General features: G+C 39.5%; 1 protein-coding gene across 20 annotated transcripts in view; it reads right to left on the bottom strand.

Annotated features, from left to right (window-relative positions):
- Window positions 1-25,068, bottom strand: part of MYBPC1 (myosin binding protein C1) — a 339,911-nt gene that overhangs the window by 64,479 nt on the left and 250,364 nt on the right. For 4 of the 20 annotated variants that reach the window (XM_086919135.1, XM_086919137.1, XM_086919131.1 and 1 more), the window contains 7 exons: window positions 24,316-24,420; window positions 21,061-21,249; window positions 19,885-20,019; window positions 14,193-14,606; window positions 12,885-13,298; window positions 10,370-10,768; window positions 4,920-5,306 (listed from right to left, as the gene is read on the bottom strand). In XM_086919135.1, coding sequence (XP_086775261.1) covers window positions 4,920-5,306; window positions 10,370-10,768; window positions 12,885-13,298; window positions 14,193-14,606; window positions 19,885-20,019; window positions 21,061-21,249; window positions 24,316-24,420 — 2,043 coding nt within the window. The remainder of the gene's footprint in view (window positions 1-4,919; window positions 5,307-10,369; window positions 10,769-12,884; window positions 13,299-14,192; window positions 14,607-19,884; window positions 20,020-21,060; window positions 21,250-24,315; window positions 24,421-25,068) is intronic. The other 16 variants (XM_086919143.1, XM_086919145.1, XM_086919142.1 and 13 more) reach the window with 8 other exon arrangements.

Raw genomic sequence — 25,068 nt, 5'->3', positions numbered from 1 at the left:
GACTGTTTACCTTCCCTAGATATATATTGGCAGACGCAGCTTTTGTTGGAACACTGAAGGCGCATATTAAAGAATTTATTGAAATCAATTTAGATAGTGCATCACTTCTATCAGTCTGGGACGCCTGTAAAGCCTCTATTAGGGGGCTCGCGCAACAGTACGTATACAAACAAAACGCAGAACAAAGGAAAAAGGATAAGATTGTAATAAATGGAATTTTGCAACTGGAAAAACAATTAGCCGACAATCTGAGAGCTGGTGGTTTGGAGGCGCAAGATATTGAATTATTAGAAACTAAATTAGTGACTGCACGCTCGACCCTAAAATGTGCGTTAAGGGAAAATAATAGCCGAAAGTTGATTAAATATAAACTGGCACAATATGAATGTGGGGATAAGGTAGGAAAGGCCCTGGCCTACAAGGTGGCAGATGACCGAGCTACAACATTAGTCAAATCCATTAAAGGCCTTAATAATATATCATATACTCAGCCAGCACAAATAATGGACCAGTTTGTAATATACTACAAAAATCTATACACCCCAGAGGGTAGTTGTACAGAAATGCAGATACAAAAGTATATTAATAAAAATCTCCCAGTTCGCGAATATCTAGATCAAGAAAGTGTTAATGGACTGGAGGAAGAAGTTACGTTAAAGGAACTGTATGATGCTGTTACCTCTCTCCCCTCTAATAAGGCAGCTGGTGAGGACACTCTCCCCATAGAATTATATAAAATTTGTGCAGATGAAATCTTACCACTTTTATGTTTAGTTATTAATTCAATTGGGGTTAATGGGCAGGTACCAGAATCGTGGAATACAGCAAAAATTATGTTTTTTTTAAAGAAAATCACCAACGGAATGCGGATCTTACCGTCCTATATCATTGATCAACGCTGACGCTAAAGCGTATTCAAAGATACTAGCTCTTCGCATGGCCCCACTCATGCCGTTGTTGGTAAATGAACAACAACATGGCTTTGTAGCCGGGAGGGTCACTACTACTCATGTTAACATGGCGATCACCGCCTTTGATGTTGCAGCAACTAATCACACCCCACTCGGTATGATACTTCTAAATGCAGAGAAGGCATTTGACCGAGTGGGGTGGGATTACTTATGGGGGGTGATGAAACAATACGGCTTTAAAGGACGTTTCTTAAGAAGTGTACAAGCTTTGTATAAAGATCCTAATGCCAAGATTAGCTATGCAGGGGCTGTTCCATCTGAATTTTTAATTTTACGGGGGACAAGGCAGGGGTGCCCTTTGTCACCCCTACTTTTTGCTCTCTCCATGGAGCCGTTTATAAATGCCCTTCAAGAGCAAGCTAAAATAAAACCTATGTATCATTGCGACAAAACTTTGAAAATTATGGCTTATGCCAATGATTTAGCCATTTACACTACCAATGTGGTAGAGGCACTGGTGGGGATTTCAGAAGAAGCTAATAACTTTGGGGCTATTGCAGGTTACAAACTTAACACGAATAAAACGCAAGTTATAATGAATTATCAGTCTAATCCTCAAGTTCCAGGATATTGTCAGGCTGCGGTTTATTTAGGGGTTAAAATCTCTTCAAAGATCTCGGATATAAACGTATTAAATTATGAACCTTTATTGAAAGAAGTGGCAGCTCTTTTAAAAAAGTGGCACAAGATCCCGCTTAACCTGTTGGGACGATTGAATTTGATTAAAATGAATATCTTACCTAAATTTTTATATATTTTTCGCTGTATTCCTTTGCGCATTAATAATTTGTTTTTTAAAAAGTTGGACAGCATTATTAACAGCTTCTTGTGGGGCTATAAGAAGCCTCGAAGATCGATGGCAATTTTGAAATTACCATTGGAAAAAGGGGGTCTTAACTTCCCTGATTTTAGAGCCTACTTTTTTGCTTCTTTTTTGAACCGGCTTCGTAGTCTGTTTACTAGTCACAATCAATTTTTTTTCCATCAATTCATGCTCGGCAGAGAGGCAAAACAATTTTTGGCAAAGGTGCAGGACCCGGACTATTTTAAACGTGTAAAATTTAAGACTGCACGGGATGCAGTATGTATTTGGAATATGATTATGATTAATTGCGAGACTTCTTTTTTTCACACTGACCTGCTACTTTGGGGTAATCCTGGACTTCCAGGGATTTTCTGTGATAATACTGGACGAGATTGGGCTAAATATGGTATTCTAAAACTGGGAGACTTATATGGTTCAAGTGGCCTCTTACAATTTGAAACTTTGAAACTTTTGTTCAAATTACCGGAAATGATGCGTTTTAAGTATATTCAAATAAGGGACTATTTAATTCGTAAGATGAACTTGATATCTGTAAGTAGCTCAGATCTATGGAGTTGTTTTTATTCAGCAAATCCGAAATCATTAATTAGTATGGGATATAAATGTTTAAATCAAAATAAGCTGGATGAAGCTTCTCGTTTAGCGATAAAATGGACTTCCATATTAAGTTTCAATGTGACAACTCAGAATATTACAGCTGCTTTAACGAACATTAATAAAGTGATTCATTCATCCAGTTTAATGCTCCAATCGTACAGAACAATATCCCATTTATACTATACACCACAGAGAATTTCCAAATGGGCACAAAACAATCTGAGCAGTGACCGCACTAAATGCCCTAAGTGTGGGCTGGCGGCTGCAGATATTGTACATATGATCTATACATGTCCGGTATTAACAGGGTATTGGTCGGTAATCGAAAACATTTTGCATAAACAAAAAGTGATTCGTTTTGCATTATCAGCAGCCTCAATTTTACTTGCTATATATCCATCTAGCGCGACTAACACAGACTTGTTAAACATTCTCTTGACTAGCGCTAGATTGGTTATTGCGAGAGCTTGGATCTCCCCGAACCCTCCTCATACAATGGAATGGTGGGCGTTAGTTAATGAAATATACACTATGGAGGGCTCAATTGCAAGGAATCGGGGATTAAAAGCAACCGGGAAGTTTGTTAAAATATGGGGCACCTTTTTAGAATAGTACATGACTACAGAAGATACTAATAGTAGTAGGCCTTAGGGAATATACCTCTGTTTCTCCATTTATTTTTATTTTTTCATTTATTTATTTTTATTTGTTTTTTCTTTCTTTTCCCTTCTCTTTTTCTCCTGGGGGGGGGGGGGGGGAGAGGGGGAGAGGGAGAAGAAGAAAAAAGGGGAAAAGGGAAAAAAAAACAACAAAAAAAACAGAACTATACATCATTTATCCATTTGCTTTTTGTTCTGTCTTATGGTTACATTTGAAGTATGTGTAATGTAAAGAGTCTGGCGCTACTTTCTTTGTACTTTGATCTGTACCGCTATTTTATTTTATATGATATGTTTTTTGAAAAAAGGATTTGTTGATCACCTTGACCTGCTTGTCAATAAAAAATTATAAAAAAAAAAAAAAAAAAGAATTACATGTAAAACCTTTGGCTTTTTAGTAAATGCATTTGGCAACTCTGCTGTAAATTGAGCCAAAAACAATGTACAACAATATCGTTTTTAACTTTAAGTCCACAAAGTTCCCCATAGTTCCTTCCTTCATATGTAAACTCAACTTGCGTAAACAAGATTCACATCTGAACAAAGCACTTATCTCGTCCAGATTACCATGCCTTACACTATAGTGCTCATTTTGTTGTCTTGACAAACCGCCGTCACCTAGCATCAACAAAGAGAACTTTTGCTTACTTATTATTACATACTCATTTATTTTCTATATATGGAATCCATTTTATATCACATATGTATGCCAGTTTTGCAAAAAAAAGCTCAAAGGCTGGCATCATTTAAAATCCGGTTGATTGCGTGTTTGCTAAAAACAACAGTGATGTTAATGGTTTAGTTCATTAAATACTACAATTGGAGGCGCAGAACATTTAGCAACAAGGCTAACGTTCTGGAGCTCCAGCCCTTTTCCCTTCCACACCAAAGTCAACCTTCTTTTCTGATTTAGAAAGTGATTAAAACCACAGCTGATTCTACAAGCATTTAGAATGAATATCAGATAATTCTAATTTCAAAATTTCTGTTAGTCGTCTAATGTTTATGACTGCAACCTTTACTCTGACATGAAAGCGTTTTCAAGTGACTCCGCTTCTGCGCTACACAATGATCATAAAAATTAATTCATAATGATAGGAGAACTGGACATGTGAAAGTCCAGTTGCCATAAATTGAACCAACACCAGGAGTAACACCAAAGTAACACCAAAGGCACATTGGCAAGTATTGGATGCCAAAAACACTGTCCACCGAAGTATGTAAACAGATCATACACTTTGAAAATGATTATGTGTAAACCATCGAGCACAAAAGTGGAAATGTGAACACATTGAATATATCCTCTATTCTTTAACCTTTGAGCAGTGTTGATAAATGTGGTCTGGACAAATCGCAAAACAAGCCAATTTACATTTTGATGGCCCGTGACTCATCATTGATTTCTACAAACAGGTTTCCCCGTTTAATTTGTAAATAGGAATGGGACCTGATTTATTAAAAAAATAAAATAGATTTGTGGCAAAGAAAATATTTTTTCCACTGGTTTAAGAATTGATAAATGACACCTCTGAAACAAAACTACCTAGGCTGGAATTCACAAATCACAATTGTACGAAACAACTCCCTCCGATTCGCACAGCGGTAGGGGTTTCACCCCGATTGATGAGGGTACCCAATAATCACAAAAAAATAAAAAGCTCTACGCTTGAGCAGAATTAGATGTATTATTGATATTGTTTTAAATAACTAGCTGTCAAACTTACATTTCTAAACATTCTCAGACTTGAAGTAATTCTTAGCTATGGCAAATGAAACTGCTACATCCAGCATTTTGACATAAGACAGACATTTGAAGGAGTAACGGTAGCACACATTAGTAATAGCAAATTGCAAAATCTTCTTTACCTTCTTCAGGTTCCTCTTTGAAGTCCTCGGTATCAATGCCTTTTACATGCAAAACGACCTCCACACGCTTTTCTATGGGAGTCAGTGGCATCGTAGTCGGAGTTTCTCCATTTTTCACCAATGCCTGACTTTTGTTGTGGGCCAATTTTTTCTTGGTTCGCTTCTTTAGGTCATTCCAGGCCTTTTTCACATCCGCAACTGACCTGTTGTTGCCCCCCACGGCATTGAGTTTTGCCTGTATATCCGCCCATATTTTATTTTTCTCTGCCATGTTGGCTTCAGTGGAGGGCGTGCCAAACAATTTAGGCCCAAAATTGGCAATATTGTCCACTAATATTTCCAGCTCCTCATCAGTAAAGTTAGGCTTCCCAGACCCGTCAGCTTCTCCTGGTGAAGATGGAGCAGCCTCAGACATTTTGTTTTCAACACATTGTTTTGGGTCTGCAAATTACTGGTGTCTGACTAGCACACCACAGCTTTTTTAAGGCTGTCATTGTGAAGCAGTCTTGGAAAATACACACCTTATGCCTTACATTACCAAACCAAACAAAAATTTATGAAATTCGGTACAATCCACACAAAGGTTTAGTATTGGAATATTGTGGAGAAATATGCTACAAAAATATTTTAGTAAAAATATTGACTACCAAAATACTGTCATGGTAAATGAATATAGCTGGTATACTTAACTTCACATCTATGTACTGCGACTGTATATATATATATATATATATATATATATATATATATATATATATATATATATATATATATATATATATATACGAGCAAATGTCCCACCCAAGCTTTGTAGTGATGAGATCTTGGCTCTGTTCAGAGCTTATCTTTGTGTTTTGGATTACCGGTGTCCGGCAGTCTACACTATCACGGGGGATATGCCTGACGCTTTTTGAATTCATAAGTGTGGTGCAAACATATGATCATAGGCATTAGAATGATTCACCCTTGCGCAATAGTTGCGACTGGTTGATCCATGTGGCGTTTCAATCCAGACTGAGTGTCAATGAGTCTATATTGGCTAAGTGCCTGTTTGTGACTCTACCCCCAGATATTGTTTATGCCGGGCTCACAGTTTTCCAACACTCGGATAACAAATAGAAAGTTAAAATTGCAGTTCACATATCTCTCTCTTTTGGTCTATTCTTACACCTAAAATTTGTACACATTATATCTATGTATATAATGAAAGGAACTCTAAGTACAGAATCAGAATGAAGATTCAGGGAATGGAAAACATGTAGTTTCAGATTATTCACTAGGTCCTTAGTAAGTTCATAGAAAGCATTACAGATTCACTTGCATTTCCTCGTCCCCGTTTAATCCCCACGGGCTTCTGGTTTTAAACCGGATTATCAACTTTGATTCGAGTTGTCTTCATTTTTTAATACGATTTCCACCTCTTTCATTCTCCTTCACCATGGCTATGCCTGCATATTTAATGTCTTTCCAGGTTTTATCTGTATGAGTTTTCAGATGTTTAGAGATGGCATAGCTATAGTCATTGTTTTGGATTGATCTTATATGCTCCAATATTCTCTTTTCGTTGAGCCAATGTATTCTTGCCACAGTAACATTGTATCTGATAGACCACAAACTGGGATTCACATGTTATTTTATCCCGTATCTCAAAGTTTCTACCTTTTTGATCCCTGATAGATTTGAGATTCTGTCCGACCTTGCAGGCTTTGCATGATAGGCACTTTGTGAAGCCCTGTTGTCGCTTCTGTAGCCATGTTGCCGGTTTGTCTTTCTTGAAGTGGCTGTTAACTAGAGTGTCTTGGATTGATGGAGCCTTTCAAAATGATATGAGTGGCCTGTCTCCTATCAGAGTGCCAATTTCCGAGTCCTTTTTTAATACACTCCAGTATTTTGTTAGGATTTGTCGTATTTTGAAACTCTCTTTTGGGTACGTTAAAATAAATCGAGGTTTGTCGTCATCTGTTTTAGTTTCTCTTTTATTTTTTGCTATTAGGGTCTCTGCTCTTGTTTTGCCTCTTGCTCTCTGCTCACCACGAGCAATATCTATGTATTTGTATCCAAATTTGGTGAAGCGAGACTTGGTTTCCGCAAATTTGCTTTCCATATCTGTTTCTTCTGAGCAGTTGCTTTTCATTCGCAAAAATTCACCGTATGGTATACTTTGTTTTAGTGATGCCGGGTGAAAGCTTGTACCGTGCAGTACGCTGTTCGTTGATGTTTTCTTTCTAAAGACAGTTGTTTCCAATTTGTTATTCTTAATATAAATTTTAGGGGCCCATTAGGATGTCGGGCGGATTGCCTCCGCCAGGGTAGCGGTGGCCACCGCTACCCTGGCGGAGGCAATCCGCCCGACATCCTTCCCTGCAATCCCCCCCGCCATATTACGATGGCGGAGGGGACCACAGCGGTGACACAGACCGCCCGCCTGTTTTCCGCCCCGGTCGCCTTGCGGCCGGGCGGAAAACAAGTAACATGCAGGCGCTGTCTGTCAGACACCGCCCGCAATATTACAATGGGCTGGTCTCAATGCCGTTGCCGCCACGGAAAGGCATGCGGTGTTCACTCTGGGGGTCCCCTGTGGGCCCCCAGAGTGAAGTACAGGTGGGGGGTGCACATGGGTACCCCCCTTCATTTGCATATACAAAGCGGCAGGCACCGCGCGGTGCCTGCCGCTTTGTATATGCAAATGCTGAAAAGCATTTCTAGCATTGTGGCGGGCGGTGCTGAGCGCTCCGCACGCCACAATGCTAGAAATGCAGGATGTGCCCGCCACAGTGGCGGGCACATCCTAATGCCACCCCCGGGACCCCCGCCCTTATGGCGGGCAGTCCCATTCCCCGCTAGGATGACGGGCGGACTTTGTCCGCCCGTCATCCTAATAGGCCCCTTAGTGTCAAGAAGTCTATTTCTTGCTTTTGGACGTTGAAGGTAAATTTCAAACACACTTCATTCCGATTTAGTATTTCTATGTATTTGATAAGTTTCTGTTTGGGACCTTTCCATAGGAGGAAGAGGTCGTCTATGAATCGGAGCCATAACACCACATCCGTGGTGTATGGTTCATTTTCTTCTCCCCAAGCTATGCTCTTCTCCCACCTGCCCATGGTGAGATTAGCATAGCTTGGAGAGAAGGAAACACCCATAGCACATCCGCATGTTTGTGCATACATGTTTTTATTGAAAAGGAACACGTTATTCAGTAAACAGAAAGTTATCATGTCCAACAACATGTTTGTGTGTTGTAGCTCCGATATGGGCCTTTGTTTAAGAAAATATTTAATTGCTTTTAGGCCTACGTCATGTTGTATTGACGTGTAAAGTGACACAACCTCTATAGTGGCTAATCAATATTCCGGTTGCCACTCTGTTTCCATGATCTTTCTAAGGAAGTCACCAGTGTTCTTAATAAAGGAGCTTAGAGTTGAGACAATCGGTGCCAGGAAGTGGTCGACATATGATGCCATATTTTCACAAAGTGAACCACAACTAGAAATGATCGGTCGAGCAGGTGGTTTATGCAAAGTGCAGTCGCAACTATTGCGCAAGGGTGAATCATTCTAATGATTGCCTACGATCATATATTTGCACCACGCTTATGAATTCAAAAAGCGTCAGGCGCAGTGTCAGCGTCAAGCGCCCGTGATAGTGTAGACTGCCGGACACCGGTAATCCAAAACTCAAAGATAAGCTCTGAACAGAGCCAAGATCTCATCACTACAAAGCCCATAATGCATCATAACAAGCTACATGGAGTCTTGTGTATAAATAAAGAACACTAATGATGGACAAATGTTTGTTACCCGTGACCAGGGACCGTGTAGGTACGAAACGCGTAGGTGGGGAACCTACAGGAAAATAAATAACTGAAGTAATCACCTTCAAGTGGTGTGCGGCGTCTTCTTTACTGAAGCCTTTGTGCGAAAACATATATATATATATATATATATATATATATATATATATATATATATATATATATATATATATATATATATATATATATATATATCTATATATATATATTCAATTACCGCTCCAGTGAGTGCATCCACCATGAAGAGAAACACGAACTACGTGATAACGTTTTCCCACTGCTGGAAACAGTGACTTTTATTTATATTAGCCAAGAGCGCAAATGCATATATATCTTCAAGGTACACAGATGTAGAGTTAAGAACAGTAGATTGATAAATTCTTGTATATACTTACCTTTATAATATTGTGGTAGTTGATATTCTAGATGTGATATTTTTGTAGCACAATGTTTATGCCCACGATATTCTGACAATCCCACACGAATCGTCGAGCACCAATTCAGAACAATCAGTTGCATGCTTATCAATCTCTCACACACAGGGTACATTTCCCCAGTAGCGTCTTGGTCTCTTGTGGGGAACTGCTCTTTGCAAGTCAGACCCATTCTTACTGGAAATGCCTAGTTGGGCTCACCAGTATTACAGCTGCTGGTATAGGAACATCCTCCCAGTTACCTGAGACAATGCTACACCAGTATACCTGGACTACATTCTCATGCAAAGAAAATATAAATCTGTCTGAGTTGTTCTGTGTATGATTGGATAACATTATTCCCAGCTACATTTTCATAAAGTAGGTTGTGGTGCTGAAATGAGCATCATCAGTATTCACGAAAAATGCAGTCATTGAACATGTTTTGGTAATTTAGCATAGTTTAGGCCTTAGGAGCAATTATACAAAAGTTTTTAAAACTTACATTTTATTTGCTATACCAACGACCCAAATTAAGAATCAGCAGAGACTCTTTTTCTTATACTTCTAGTTCCACCTTGCAGGTGCCAATTGGTCGTTTTCAGAGTTAGTTTCATAGTCATTAGTGGGTGTCCCTACATGGCATTTTAACAAAGTAATGATGAGTCCAGTTTCCTCTATAATTTAGCAAAACGATTTAAGACAGAGTCGAACATAACTGAATCCATGCCTTAATTATTTTTAATGGCTTTGATTTTTGAGGCACTTAGCACACTAAAGTACAACTTAGAGTTGGATAATAGATATTAAATAATGATTTTCCAACCAATGTAAGTTAAATATGAATTTGTAACAAGTGCCTCTTTCTTCAAACAAACTCATTAGGAGTGTTTTGAGAATCTGTAACTTATTACTTCTACCTAAAAATGTAACCCAAAAAATTGAAGCGGGACAAAAATTAGTGCAACTGGAAACTGTATTCATCACTTTAGAAGGTTATTATCTATAAAGTTCAAGTATTAGTGTTGCACTTAAACCATAACTAGTTTACCTGGAAGAAGTATGCTGTATATGTAATGCTGCACGCACAATGTACGTGGAAGCCACACCCCAAACATGGTATTGAGAAGTAAGCCATGTATCCAAAGTCTATGAAAACGATCAATTGACACCAACAATTGTCCACAGAATAACTCAAAGAGGCTAAAATAGGTTATGTTTACCTTCTCCATTGAGATCCTCGTCATCAATGCCCGGGCTGCCCTCCAGCTTCTCAAGCTGTAACAAATTCTCCACACGCTTCTCTAAGGGAGTCATCTCCTTCACAGCCGGCACTCCTTCTCCACCAGTCATCAATACCTGTTTTTGGTTGTGGGCCAGCTTATCTTTGGTCTGTTTCTTTAACTTATTCCATCCTCTCTTTAGTTCGGCAATGGACCTGTTTTTACCCCCCACGTCATTTACTTTCTTTTGGATATCAGACCATATTTTATTTTTCTCACCACTGGTGGTTTTCAAAGAAAGAGCTCCACACAGCTGGGGCCCGAATGTGGTGATATTTTCCACTAATACATCCAACTCCTGGTCAGTCAAGCTCTCCTTTTTCTGGGGGTCACTTCCTGCTGAAAATGGAGCAGCCTCAGACATTTTTGTATAAGCACAGATTATTCCGAGGCCTACCTCACTAGTTTGTCACTTCGGAATCTCTTTAAAGGTCAGAACAGTGACACAGTACAAGTAGTACAGTTTGGTAGTCTAGTGCACAAACAGCTGAAAGCGGGCACATTGTGGACAGATACTTAGAGTACATTGAGAAGAAAATAGCACTATGTTTTATTTGTAACCCCATCTTTCTTTTCATACTTTCAAACAAAATAGCTTAACCTAAGAGTTAAGTTTTTTTATGTGAATAGAGTGACATTCATGAATAACACATATTGAGTTTATTACCTCGATTTTGTTGCACCCGACTCATATATAACGATATTATTTTTTAAACAGGGACTGTTGGTTTGTTATCTTGTGCCCATTTCATAAAATGAATCCTAAACCATGCAGTAGTCATTGAACTCAATTGGTGCATAAGGACTAATGGACCACTGGTAATGCTCAGTTAATCGCACGTTTGAACAAGGAAAAAGATGTTACCTCCTGACGGATAGTGTATTTAGTTTCACAGAGGTATACAATTCAACAGCTGAGTTTCTATGTGATGACTTTATGTGCACTCAGTGGACTAAATGACTGACACTTCAACTTGCATGTTTGTGAGCAGCAGGTCTAGTTCGACCTCCAGAGATTAATAAAACTCAGTGGTATATAGCGCTCCTGACCAATCTTATGGTTACTGAAATGAGAGGTGATTGAATACACCTAACAATCAAGATCTTCGACACGGTGATCTCAAAATTACAAGGGACACTGTGAACCAAGATATAAGGACTTGTAAGTATTCAGGAAACTCACTGAGACAGTCGCATTGAATTGAAGGCCATGAAAGTATGAAATAGAACATGACACTTCCAGGGATTGTCGCTGAGACAGACTGTAGATTTGCAATGCTGGTTTCAAGGATAGGGACCTCTTTACCTCAGTATATACGGCGAAGACCCCATCTGTTAACCTTTAGATCACCCTTCCCCTCATGTAGAGGCTATTGTATCACTTTGGAATGCATTGGCAACATTCACTGTGACATTTTAGGGGATACTGTTTAATTAATGAGTCTGCTGGCACCTAGAGACTACTTCATTGGCAGTGTGTGCCATGTAACAATACCTAGATAAATAAATTAGAAGTCTGATAGATTTATCTGAACAATTTGATAAAAGTGTTGAGATAATTGCTATGTCCCGTCTAAGATGCTGTTGGTATTAAGGTTAGCCAGTAAATCTTTTTTATAGGTTTATGTGTGCCCATTGTTGGATGTCTTCCTAGAACAACTCTGTATACTTGGGTGAATCTTTGGAGGACATGTCTGGTATCATGTCATGGCTGGCAGGAGTCTTGTATAGGTACAGTGTCCTACTCTTTTGCATAGCAGGCTATACAGAGGGCAGCCATGGGGGTGGATCATGATAGGAGAGTCACTGAGCTGATATACTGGGAGGAAACCCGTCAGTTTTGGGCAGTATCAGGGGCCACTTGTTGATACAGGTATTGCACTACTGGCCTATTTGAACATTAATAGTTACTTGGCTACAGGTCTACATCCATTCGGGCATTGTGTTCAGATATTACAGCACGACAATCAACATACCTGCAGTAGCAGCCCGTCTTTCGTTATCCTCCTCATGAAGGATTTTCTCTTGCCACGTCATTTTTATCAAGGGGGTATGCTCCAATGGGACTTATGTCTACCTAAATGAGCATTCTACTTTAAAAGCTAATAATACGAAATAACTGTTTTTGAATGGGATGGGATGGAACACAAGAGATTGTAGCTATGAGTAGAAGACTATTTAAACTGTGCCTATTAGACTTCAGCCAAGAGGGAAAGCATGCAATGTGCACCATAATCTATACTGCTGAATCCCATAATACACCTTGCCCATGGCTAAAACATACCTTTAACTTGAATAACATCCTTGCGGCTTATAGGAACGTAAAGTCGGATAGCTTAGTGAGCTACTTATTGTTTCATCCAAAATTCCACATTCATTACGGCTAGGGAAAATGGACAATTCAAAACAACTTGCCACCGAATCACTCAAAGATTAAAGAATATCATGTGTTTACCTTCTTCAGCCAGCTCATCATTGGCATACTCATCATCGATGCCTGGGCATCCCTCCAACTTTTCAAGCTGCAACAAGTTCTCCACACGTTTTTCTAGTGGGATCTTATTCTTTGTTCCTGGTGCTTCTTGTCCATTAGTCACCAATACCTCGTTTTGGTTGTGGGCCAGCTTATCTTTGGTCTGTTTCTTTAACTTATTCCATTCTCTCTTTAGCTCAGCAATAGACCTGTTATTCCCCGCCACAGCATTAACTTTGTTTTGGATGTCAGACCATATTTTATTTTTCTCACCACTGGTGGTTTTCTTAGAGAGGGCACCACACAGTTGGGGCCCAAATTTGGTGATATTCTCCACTAACACATCCAACTCCTTGTCGGTGAAGCTCGCCTTTTTCTGAGTGCCGGCTCCTCCTGCTGAAGACGAACCAGTCACAGATAATTTTGTTTAAGCATTGATCACTTTGAGGACAACCTCACTTGCTTGTGACTCGAAAATTTGTTTTAAGGTCAGAACAGTTGCACAGTAAAAGGAGATGATGCATTTTGGTAATCTTGGTGTAGGACAGATGGAAATGGAGACATTGTAGACAGATGCGTGGGCAGCTTATACATACAAAACTTCCAATATTTGTTTTGACTGTCGATGTTTGATGGGATAATCAGTGGTGTGCAGGTATTAATTGACAAAACTTTGGCGATTGATTTTGTGTGACAATTGACTGTGCACTGCTGATTATGAAACTGAACAACATATTTCTCATGAGCAACTCACAGACCTCACTCGTAATCCCTAAACAGATGGTAGCCCTATATCAACAGCTAATACACACGCTGAAGCTGTGGGTGTGCAAATTCTCATTATGGTAACCCACATGCTCGCTTCAACTAGTATAAGAAGAAGTTCACATAAGGCCATGATTTCGTTTATCATACTTAATACTTGATTTCACTATTTATTTTAAGCTAAACTATATTAGAAAAAGTTTTGTAATAGAATCTGTATATATTGTTTGTAATGAGCTCACAATTATTTTGCTTCATTTTTTGTTCAGGTGCTAAACATTTGTGTAATTGTTTTACAATGATTACTATATCTTTTTTTAATGGTTATGGATGTAGTTATTCCTGCTGAATATAGTGATCAATGTTATGTGTAGTGTTGTTTGATGTTAACAAATTAAAATGTAGTTCACTTACCTTACCTAAAAACGATCGCTTTCATATACTGACTAGAAGCATTTGCAAACTGGTAGCTGACTACAACTCACCACAGAATCACTCAAAGATGTAAGAAGATTTGGTGTTTACCTTCGCCAGCCAGATCATCATTGGCATATTCATCATCAATGCCAGGGCTCCCCTCCAACTTTTCAAGCTGCAACAAATTCTCCACGCGCTTCTCTAGCGGAATCGTATCCTTGGCTCCTGGCGCTGCTTCTCCGTTAGTCACCAATGCCTCGCTTTGGTTGTGGGCAAGCTTATCTTTGGTCTGTTTCTTTAACTTATTCCATCCTCTCTTTAGCTCCGCAATGGACCTGTTATTGCCCCCCACGGCATTAACTTTGTTTTGGATATCAGACCATATTTTGTTTTTCTCACCACTGGTGGTTTTCATAGAGAGGGCACCACACAGCTGAGGCCCAAATTTGGTGATATTGTCCACTAACACATCCAACTCCTCGTCAGTCAAACTCGCCTTTTTCTGAGTGCCGGCTGCTCCTGCTGAAGATGGACCAGCCTCAGATAATTTTGTTTAAGTACAGATCATTTTGGCCTACCTCAATGGCTTGTAGCTTGGGAATTTGCTTAAAGATCAGAACAGTGGAACAGTACAAGGAGATAATGCATTTTTTGTGTAGGACAAACAGATGGAAATGGAAACACTAGAAACAGATGTGTAAGGCGAATTGTGCGGAAAGTGACACAATTCTTTATGCAGAACCTCCATCATTCTTTTCAAACTCTCAAATAAAACAGTGCTTCGTAAGTTATGTGAAGTGTGTTCTAATTCTAAATAAAGAAGTACTGTTCAACTTCTAGACCTACATTTTGATACCTAGGAAAAAGGACCCCTATTTAACAGGAATAGTTCCTTTTAATAGGGACTATTTGTTCAGGGCCATGGACAGATTTCTATAAATTCAGTAGTTGAGCAATGGCTTCGTACATAACGGAGTATAATGTCTGAAATTATACATATGCTTGATGGTCCGGGTGTGCTCTCCCCTAAAAGGTCATCTCTTTACTAGCATGAAATCAATATAGAATTCGAGGCAATTCCACAATAATGTATGTCAAGAACCTTTGTAGGATAATATTTATACCATGATATTTGATTTTATGTCCTCCATCGCTTATCAAGGTTTGTTTAGAGTCTAATAGTGATAAACATATTGTCTGTACAAATAAGAAGTTCTTCTATTATGTTGTTGCTTAATATTTAGAGAGGCTCACTAACCTATCATATTATTTTTTATACTGTTTACTGTCAGATTATCATTTGTTAGAATAAACAAATTATTCAGTATGATTACTTCCCCTAAAAATGACTAGGATGTCACAATGTTGAAATCTTCCTTAATATTATTAGAGCAGGACTAAGTTTTAATTACCGTTATATGTCCAATGATTTGACATTCTAGCATTAAACTTGCAACCTTCAGTGGTCTCCCGCATCTTCCAATAGTTCCCGTTTGTAACTGGATCGGGTAGTGTGGGTCCATTCCACTACTTACAAGTGCGCGCAGTGCAGGAAGGGTAAAAGCGCCAGAAACTGTGTTGAAATCTCAATCTAGATAATCTTAAATTCTTTATATTGCCTTTCACCAATAATAATTCCTATTTGTAAAGAGTGAACATATCGCCCTAAGAGTTTCAGGGCGCTGGGGACCATAGTAAAGTGACTCTTTAGATATGCTCCTCCCTTTGTTAAAGACCATAAACTGCTATTCATAACAAGAGATTTAAGAGATAATATTATGTTATAGCTGCATAATTTTCCGTCCAACCTTGATCTTTGAACCCTGAACATACTATGGTCTTTAAATTTTATTTTGTATGCTTAACCATAGCAGCTTTCTCTATTTCCTCAAAACTGGCAGTGTTTTTATAAGGCCATATAGAGGCAACCAAGACTGGTCAAAGTATTCTCAATGTGGTTCTACACTAGAACATTAAATGATATCTTCTCTTTCTCCTTTGATTTTACCTTTTCTAATACAACAATTTATCTAATGTTCTTTGTTAGGCTTATCGATTACAGTGTCTGTTCAAATTTAATGTAATCCTCCTGAAGGTATTAAGACCCAGACGCAAACTTCTGCCTACTTGGAATGTATTCTTTGGTATGAGGCAAAATGAAAGCAATTGACGCTTAGTTTAAAAAATATGTATCTTTTTATAACCACAACCATTTTCAAGAGGTACATTTACTGTCTGGTGCATACAGTTTTGGGTTCGCTGCCCTTAAGGATCTCTATTTTATTGCAATACATTGCTATTGGTCATATAGTGTAAATAATTTTAAAGCTATACTAATAGCTAACAAAGGGATAAGAGTAGCTCATGGGTATGTCCATTATAATTTATATTCCATTAGCTTCTATCCATTTGATAAAGAGAGAGGCTGGATTGTGAGCGTTCTGTGGTGCTCTTAACCAGCTTTCTATATTCCACACTTTGACAACTCTATGGTTTACATGTCATTCTTTCAATTTCTTGAAGAGAGTTATCTTCCAAGTCACCTAAAGAACTGTGACTAACAATTATTTTACCTATGGGAAGTGTATGTCAGATATAAATTATGTCATTAAGATTTGATGTGGAAGTCAGATAGTCATACCGACAAGGACAGAATTTTCCTTTTTATTAGTAACTCATGACCCGATCCAGCCGAGCAGGTCGGCCTACTGTTATTTTATGTAACTCTTTAATAGTTAGATGTGTCTGCACATAGTCTCTTTCACTTTCTTTTAAAGCTGAACAGGAACTCTTCAATTTATTGCAAACCATGAATATTTACTAAACCCGAGCTAAAAGCAACCAAATGTAAGGGCTGTGATTTCTGTTGACAATGTATACATTTAAACCTCACTTATACTTAAAAGAAGTAGACTAGCATCAGCTAAATGTCATTATTCAGTCTATGTCCAGATAGACTAATGCCATCTACTGTTTGGAAACTGTAAGCCTGCTTTAATATTCCATTTACTTACTCAACAGCACTCCTGGTTTTCAGTTCATGGAACCTATCTTATGTGCTTGTCCTACTACAGGGCATATCCCTTTTTGGAGATCATCTGGTCCACAAACTTGATCCTTGGGCACATATAATCACGTTTTATTTCAGACAATGACCACTACAATGGATGGTAATCACCTCTGCTTGGTACCAAGCATGGTGAAAACCTCTGTTTGGTACCAAGCATGGTGAATACCTCTATTTGGTACCAAGCATGGTGAATACTTCTATTTGGTACCAAGCATGGTGGATACCGCTATTTGGCTATCAAGTTTTTTTATGCACCTTTGAAAAATGAAGTTACCCCACTGCATGTTGGAATGATTAATGATGTGATCCAGTTGGGCTGAAACGCGAATACGTGCCTTTTATGTTTTTTTTGTTGTTGCTATGATAGAGAAAATAAACTGCAGCTACATTCTGGGTGCGTCAGCTGCTCTCCTGTGCGTTTACTGTGTTAACGAACTACAGAGTAATCTCTTAAAACGTGATCAAAGGTGCATTGAATTCAGGCTGTGTGAGTGTACCGTTTACTAAGAATGAAAAGAAGATGAAGGGTTACTTTTGAGATTTGACATTCACTGGTCAGTATGCCTTAGAAATACAAACTGGCAGGGCCATAGAGTTTGCGACAGATAACTACAGCGTGTTCATGCCAAGCCACGTGTATGGAGTTGCCATGCTCTTCTTAGAATGCTCACATGCATTTCGCATCTCGTGGGTAGTTGGTCCGCAATCAAGCTTAATACACAAAAACATGGGTACAGCGAAGCACAACAAAGAGCAATGCAACTAAGGAATACTCAGCCACAAACACAGAATCTTGGTAAACAGACATGAGACTTCGAAACACAGACTTGTACTCTGACAATTAAGCAGAACAATCTATAAAATGCAGCTAAGTAACCACATTTACTAATGTCCTATCTTAACTCTTCTTTTCTTTTGTACAACTTTACACATAGACTATTACAGCTTCGTTATCGTCCACTCATTTAGAAAACGGGTGTTATTTGATGATATGATGACATGCTAGAGCCAGAACTGGTCTGTGTTCTCCCCATGCTTAATGGTCACCTCAAGATTAAGACATTTTCTTCAAGGCCCGCTTGAGCTTCATATATTGCTGTGGCAGTGGCCTCTGGAGTGCAGAGCCGTGCGCCATTAGATGGGCGCTTTGGACGAGATTTTTATTGGAAAGGAATGTATTTCATTTATTTGGGTGCCTAACGCAGATGCGCACAGGGAAATAAGGTCGACACTGCTACATGTTTTGTTGTACTTTTGTAAGTAGGATGAGCCAAGGGGGTGGGGGGTAGTGGTTGGGTTTTGTTCCCCTTTTAGGTTCCTTATATGTTAATTGAGAACTGATATATAGTCACAATACAGCTTGACGATTTGTCTGATTTATGCATGATGTGCTGCCCTCAAATTCATGGTACTAAAATGTAATTCATGGCTAGGTCTCCTCGCGGATCTGCGTTCTATCTTGTCACAATTCCGTCGGGGGGGGATGCACAGTCTGCTTATGTACTGTAATGTTTTTCTGCAATAAAATATGTTTGAAAAAAAAAAGATTAAGACATTTTCTTAGTTGACGAATTTGGGCTCATTTATATTTGCTGGACCTTCAGAATGATGATGGCTGAGACTACTGTCTCTGCTGTCGACATACTTTGGTGAGGTTTTGCCATTTGTTCATCTGCTGACAAATTTTCACTGTCACCGCCAGGTAAAACCTGGCAGTAAGGAGCAGTAAAAAAACTGCAAAATGACCCCACTCCAAGGGGAAAAACTTCCATGGCTTGAGGGCATTTTTTTTATCCTCAAAAACAAAATCACACAAAATCCCGCTTTTGGATTTTGTTTTTGAAAAGTAAAACAAAAATTTTAAGTTTTTCCTAAGGCTCTGTCGGAGCCATTAGTTAAACTTTCAATGCATTGACAGGAACCGCCGTGACTGTGGTTCCCACCCATGCAAGAGATGTTTTTTTGGGCCGTACTTCCTCAGGACTATGAAGTACTTTAGACCTTTGTCCTGACGGTGTAAAACCTGTCTTCTAAACTCTAAATAAGGCCCTAACGGTCCAGCATCAAGCAGTCATAATATTGTTTTTATTTGCTTAATTTCCTTCATTCTACAGGATCACTACCCACTATATCCAATCTTGTATACAATGTAAATGCTAAAGTATCTTTTTCGTAGTAATTTGCATTCTATTTCCATATTTCATCAACCCCCTCGACCCATTCGTTTTTCAGAGATATTCATTTGTGACACCACCTTTCCTTCAACTTTCCAATGTATTATCAGTTGAAGGCGATTTAAATATGGACATCGAGGCATATACCAAACTGTGATACACCTAGACATGGTATGAGCAATACAATCAACAGCCTTCCCGACAGGGATAGCTGAATTTCCATATGTCTGTTAGCATACCTCTTTAAACAGGGCTTCCTATACTGAATTATGGAGCAGAACTGAGCCATAGGATTACATGTTCAACCTCTGGATTGTGCATGCTCGTCTCAGCAAAGGTGGGAGAAGGCAGACCAGCAGTGGCAACAGCTAAACACAACATCACTGAAAGGTTAAGGAAACATACCACTGTTCTGAAAGTTAGCAGAGAAATGAGCGTTATTGTGTTATGTTTTACCTCTGTGAAAGAGAGAGGACCTAGCTCCGTAGACCCTAAAAAGTACGCCCATGTTCCACATTTTCAATGCGTAAAATGTATAACAAAATATTATACTTACTTCCTTCAAAGCAATACTCAATAATATATCCATCTAAACCTGCAGCTCCAATGTGATCTGGTGGTCTCCACTTCATTGTGACTGAGGTGTCAGTAACTCCGTCAACTACAAGAAGAGTCGGCGCGCTAGTTACAGCTGAAAAGATGAAAAAGAGGCAATGTTAAGACTGTCAGAGCTAAAGGTCGCATTTGATAATTATGCCCTCCAACAATAAATGAACAGATTAAACGCTTAGAGAGATATAGTTAAAGGCACATGATGCATCTAAACCCTCCAGTTTATAGTATCCATTATTCTCATAGACAGTGCTTAATTTCTAAAAACAATAAGTGCCAGGGCCATCGTCAGGAGCCCACTACATCTTGCACCACCCATTGCCACTGCTAGCGCTGTCAATGATGGTTCCAACGCAGCTACTATCAGACTCCTCCTATAAATGTGACAATTTAGACTATTCCAGGCCCCTAACATTATAAGAATTGCATGAGCCATTTGTAATCTGAATTGAATTAATAAGCAACTATTGTGCTCATCTTCAAATTAGAGAAGCAGCGCAATCATGTGGCAGACTCTCATTAGAAATAACTCCTCCTTTGTGAGCTTCAAGAGACAATTAAAAGAACTCCTCCTAAATCGACTCCTTAACCCTCCGGGAATTACTTCTAGTAATTACTTCTAGTTCCATCCTGAAAACATGTTGTCTTTCTCTCTGAAGATCTACTTAATGACCCCCCACTCAACATCACAAGTATTCTGTATTGTGATTAACTGATAATGATGCAACTCTCGATACTTCAATTATTCTGTATTGTGATGGACTGTACATCTCCCTTGACAATGCTGTAAAGTGCTCTGATCCACCCCCTCCTCCCCCCGGTGTTCCCAGCACTATATAAAACTCGTTAAAAAATTTTTCAAAAACTAAAGGGCCAGTGTTGACAATTAAGTGATGGTGTCGAGCACCGGCTCAAATTAAGCACCTCTCATAGAACTTTAAAAGGTTGAGCCTTATGATAACACAAATACAGTTTTAATGAATGGCCAGTGTAGGCCTTCTAGAGATGAAATGTGCTCTAAGAGGAGTGTAAAACATCATATTTAAATGAGGCTGATATTGAGACACAGCTTGTGATTTATTAGTATTGGTGCAATAAGAAAAAAATTGTGTATACTCACCCAAGGGAACAAAAGGCTTAGAAGGCGCACTTGGTTTGGATGTTCCTATTGAATTAACTGCAAATACACGGACCTCATACGCCACTCCTTCTATCATCTTCTTAGGTTCAAATGCAGTTTCTTTGATTAAGTCAAAATTTAACCTCATCCACCTGGAACTTTGCTTCTTCTTTCTCTCAATGAAGTATCCTTGAGAATAAAGAAATGCCATTAGAAATCCCACACCAATTGATCCATCCATTCATCATCAGATTTCCATGTACTCTTCCATCCTTTTACCTGTGACGTAACTAAACTTGAGGGGGCCTCTCTGCAAAGCAGAGGGAGCCTCCCTACACCCCTGGGGCCAGTCTGGCGCTCTCAGTACCAGAGGGGGCCCCCTGGATATCGGGGGACCATGTTACACCACTGCCTTTCACTCACCCGTCCATCCATTTTCTCAGATGTCCATTTACTCTGTAATTCTTTTACCCATCCACTCTTTATCCATCTTTTCTTCCATCTATCCATCCTTTTAGATTTCCATTTATTCTACCATCGTTTCACTCTTCCACCCATCCCCTCAGATTTCCATTTACACTGCTATCCTCTCATTGGCCGATCTGCCCATTCTCTTGCCCATTCATCCACCCATCCTTATACCCACTCATCATCCCATCCTTTCACCCACTCGTCCATCCATCCTTTCACTCATCCATCTATCCATCCTCTCAGATTTCCATTTACTGCACTATTCGTTTTCCCACCCATCCATCCATCCTCTCACAACTCCATTTACTCAACCATCCATTCACCCACCCATCCAATCACTCCTTATTTATCATTTCATCCATCCTCTCAGATTTCCATTTATTCTGCTATTCTTTAACTCATCCATCCACTCACTCAGATTTCCATTTTTTTATTTGTCCATACTTCTATACCTTTTTAATCAGACTGATTTTCTTTCTTCCTTTTAGTAGTCATTATTTATGCTTTTATATGTCAAGTTGCAGATAAATTAGGCCCATAAAGAACTGCACTCTTGCCTTAGCTGCTAAAGTAGGGGGTTCACAATGCCTCAAAACCCAACTGCAGGGTAGACGCTTCAAAATTAACATAGCCTATATTTGAAATCGAAAACTTGGAACGCTTATTATAGTGTCCAATTTTGATTTCAATTATAAAGTGCTTACTACCCCTGACAGGGCATCAAAGCGATTTTTCAGCAAGCAGTACGCTACTCCGGAACCCATAAAAGATTAGTGAACTAGTATAGTGAAATATGAAAACAATTGCAGTGGCGGTAATGTTAAACAGCTATTTGAATTGAGAAGGATAATGGAGGAATTTGTGTAATACATACGATTATCCTTGAGTCACCTTAAGCAGGTTTGAATGAAAAGGATTGACTGGTAATTAGGAAAAACGTATTCACTGTTAGAGGTATTAATTTGAGACGAGGGGAAAAGATGAAATTTGAATACCTATATAGATATTGGAGCCATGTGCTACTTCACATTCTGTTACAAAAGAAGACAGTAATCTTTGTTAGGTTGTCACATCTTCTTCCATTGTATATTGGCTGAACTTTATAAAGTGTAGATGTAACTATCGCATATTATTGTTGCTATATTTCTCAATAATGCCCTTTCCTCAGTATGCATTGAAATTGTTGAACAGAATCTGCAAGCCTGAAGTAGCCAGGGAGGAATTTCCAATGGCACAAGGCATGTGTATGAAAACATCTCCTGCTTCACCTTGTTTTGTTGTTGGCCAGTAGATTGTGAGATCCTTTGGGATCTAGAGCCTTTGGGTTGCAGCATGTGGTTTACAGGTAATGAGAGAATATTTTGCTGATTTATCCAGTACGCCTTGTACCACAAGCCAATGTAAAGACTTTATTAGGCAGAATATATGCTATGTACTGAATATAATGTGAGCTGCATTGGTTCGAGGGCATTTGAGGTTTGCGGAGGGACTAAGGTGATAGACTATCATAAATGGTGTTGCAACAGTCTTTGAGCACTGTAGAACCAAAGCAGCCTTCTGTAGATTGGTCAGAATTGGAGACTCCCTGGCAGAAGTCCACTCCTAGGGCTTAGTTTTGAGTGGTAAACTCTGCTTCTCTTGCGGAGTTCACAGAGTTTTGCCAACTCTGTACTCTACTTGGAGCACAGAGTTTTAAAAATACTCGCCAACCACCGCGTGGTGACGTTTTTCCTCACACCTAGCTCACCAATGTTGAATTGGGGACCGACATTTTTTGGCGCTAGACCACTTCTTGGTGAGATTTCTCAACGTGGGAGGTCAGAGCAGGTCACTACCTCTCACGTTGGAAAAGCTGCTGCTCGCATTAAGAAAGCTACTGCTCGAGTAGAAATTCTACTTGAGCAGCAGGAAAAAGCAGGGCCCTCAGGCAAGCCACATGATGCAGTTTGCACTGAATTTACACTGGGGGACAAGCTCCTTGTGCTAAAAATCAGCACGAGCAGCGTAACATACCGAACTCCGCCACCCTTGGAATCTCACTGAGTTTTTAGGTAACTTTGCAGAATTCTGCGGAGTGAAACTCTGTGAGTTTTTCCCACCCCTAAGTAGTGCTTACATTAAGAATGGGAAAGAGCGCTTGGAGCAAAAAATAATCGTTGAGCATCATTGGTCTGGGGCCATTTCACCCACTACGTGGATCTTAGTGGTGATAGTTTTAAAATCCTGTTCTAATGCGTCCTTTCCTGAATGTATACCATGCAATCAGCGTTTACTTTGATCATTCAACCATTTCTGCACTTTGCTTTGTCTTGAATTATCTTTTCTTTTAATTATCATTTTATATGAGACACATATTTTTTCATGTTTTTTCTTACCTAACTGCAACATGTTGTCACGTTTCCGATCTATATACACATACCCATTACAGAGAATGTGGTAACATAAACGTTTGTTAACCCCTTGGCTGCGGTGTTCATTTTTCCACAGTGCGAGGGGGTGTGGGGGCAGTGCTGCGGTGCTCAGAATGGTTCCCGGCCATCATGAGTCACGGAAGTCATGTGCTCATGACGGCCGGGAGTCTTCCGAACTCTGCCCACTGATTAATTTGCCCGCACAGGCGGGGAATTAATCTCACGTGGGTGGAGCGGCAACGTTTGGACGTCTCCCGGCCGTCATGAGCACATGACTGCTGTGACGCATGACGTCCGGGAGCCGTCCTGAGCACGGAACCAGTTAAGCTATTGCAATAGAGCTAATACCGCAAATCACTGTATACAATCTTACCCAGTATTGGGCATCCACCATCGTAGACGGGAGGCTCCCAGGTCATTGTACACCAGTCCTCGCCCACCTCTGTAACAAGAGGGGCGATGGGTGCATCAGGGATGTCTGTGGTAGGGAGAAAGTGAGAGGTTAAGGACAACTTCAGTGAAGTACTACATAAAGCTATCCAGGCTCCTGCAGCTTTGCTTTTGTCAAAGTAATGATACAGAATGCTGTACATAAAGGGACTCTTCAGAAATCATAGTGATCAATCAGCGTATAAGGTTGCCAATAGCAGCATAAGAGCACCAACACTAAACCCCAGTCATGCATCCCTCAATTATAATTTTGGTAATGTTGGACCCTATTTGGATGGACAGTAATTGCCCCATTAGTTTGATTGTGGAGCAAAATTCTGTGGAATTGAACTATATAAAAAATTCGGTCCTTAAATAGGAACCAAAAACTCAGAAAGGGAGTAATGGCTTCAGTAGACCCAAGGCCTATAGTCCCCTGTTAATTATATGTGAAGAGATTTCCTTATTTATGAAGGATACAGCCCAGGTAAGCAAACCTTGACAGAGGCATTGACATTTTTCCAGAACAAAACAGTTAATTTGGATTTCCCAGTAATCAAGTGAGACTTACAGCTTCATTCCATGATATGTGATGACAGAGTAATTACTGAACCTGGAGATCTAGTTTCCACCTTCTGGGGCATAGCTTTGTCTTCCTGTTTCCAGGAGATGCATGCAGGTTCTGGGTGATCATCAA

This window comes from Lissotriton vulgaris, chromosome 1_1, assembly GCF_964263255.1.
Source record: "Lissotriton vulgaris chromosome 1_1, aLisVul1.2, whole genome shotgun sequence".
NCBI classification, from domain to species: domain Eukaryota; kingdom Metazoa; phylum Chordata; class Amphibia; order Caudata; family Salamandridae; genus Lissotriton; species Lissotriton vulgaris.
Note: the sequence above shows the minus strand (reverse complement) of the source record. Positions and strands in the feature narration are given on the sequence as shown.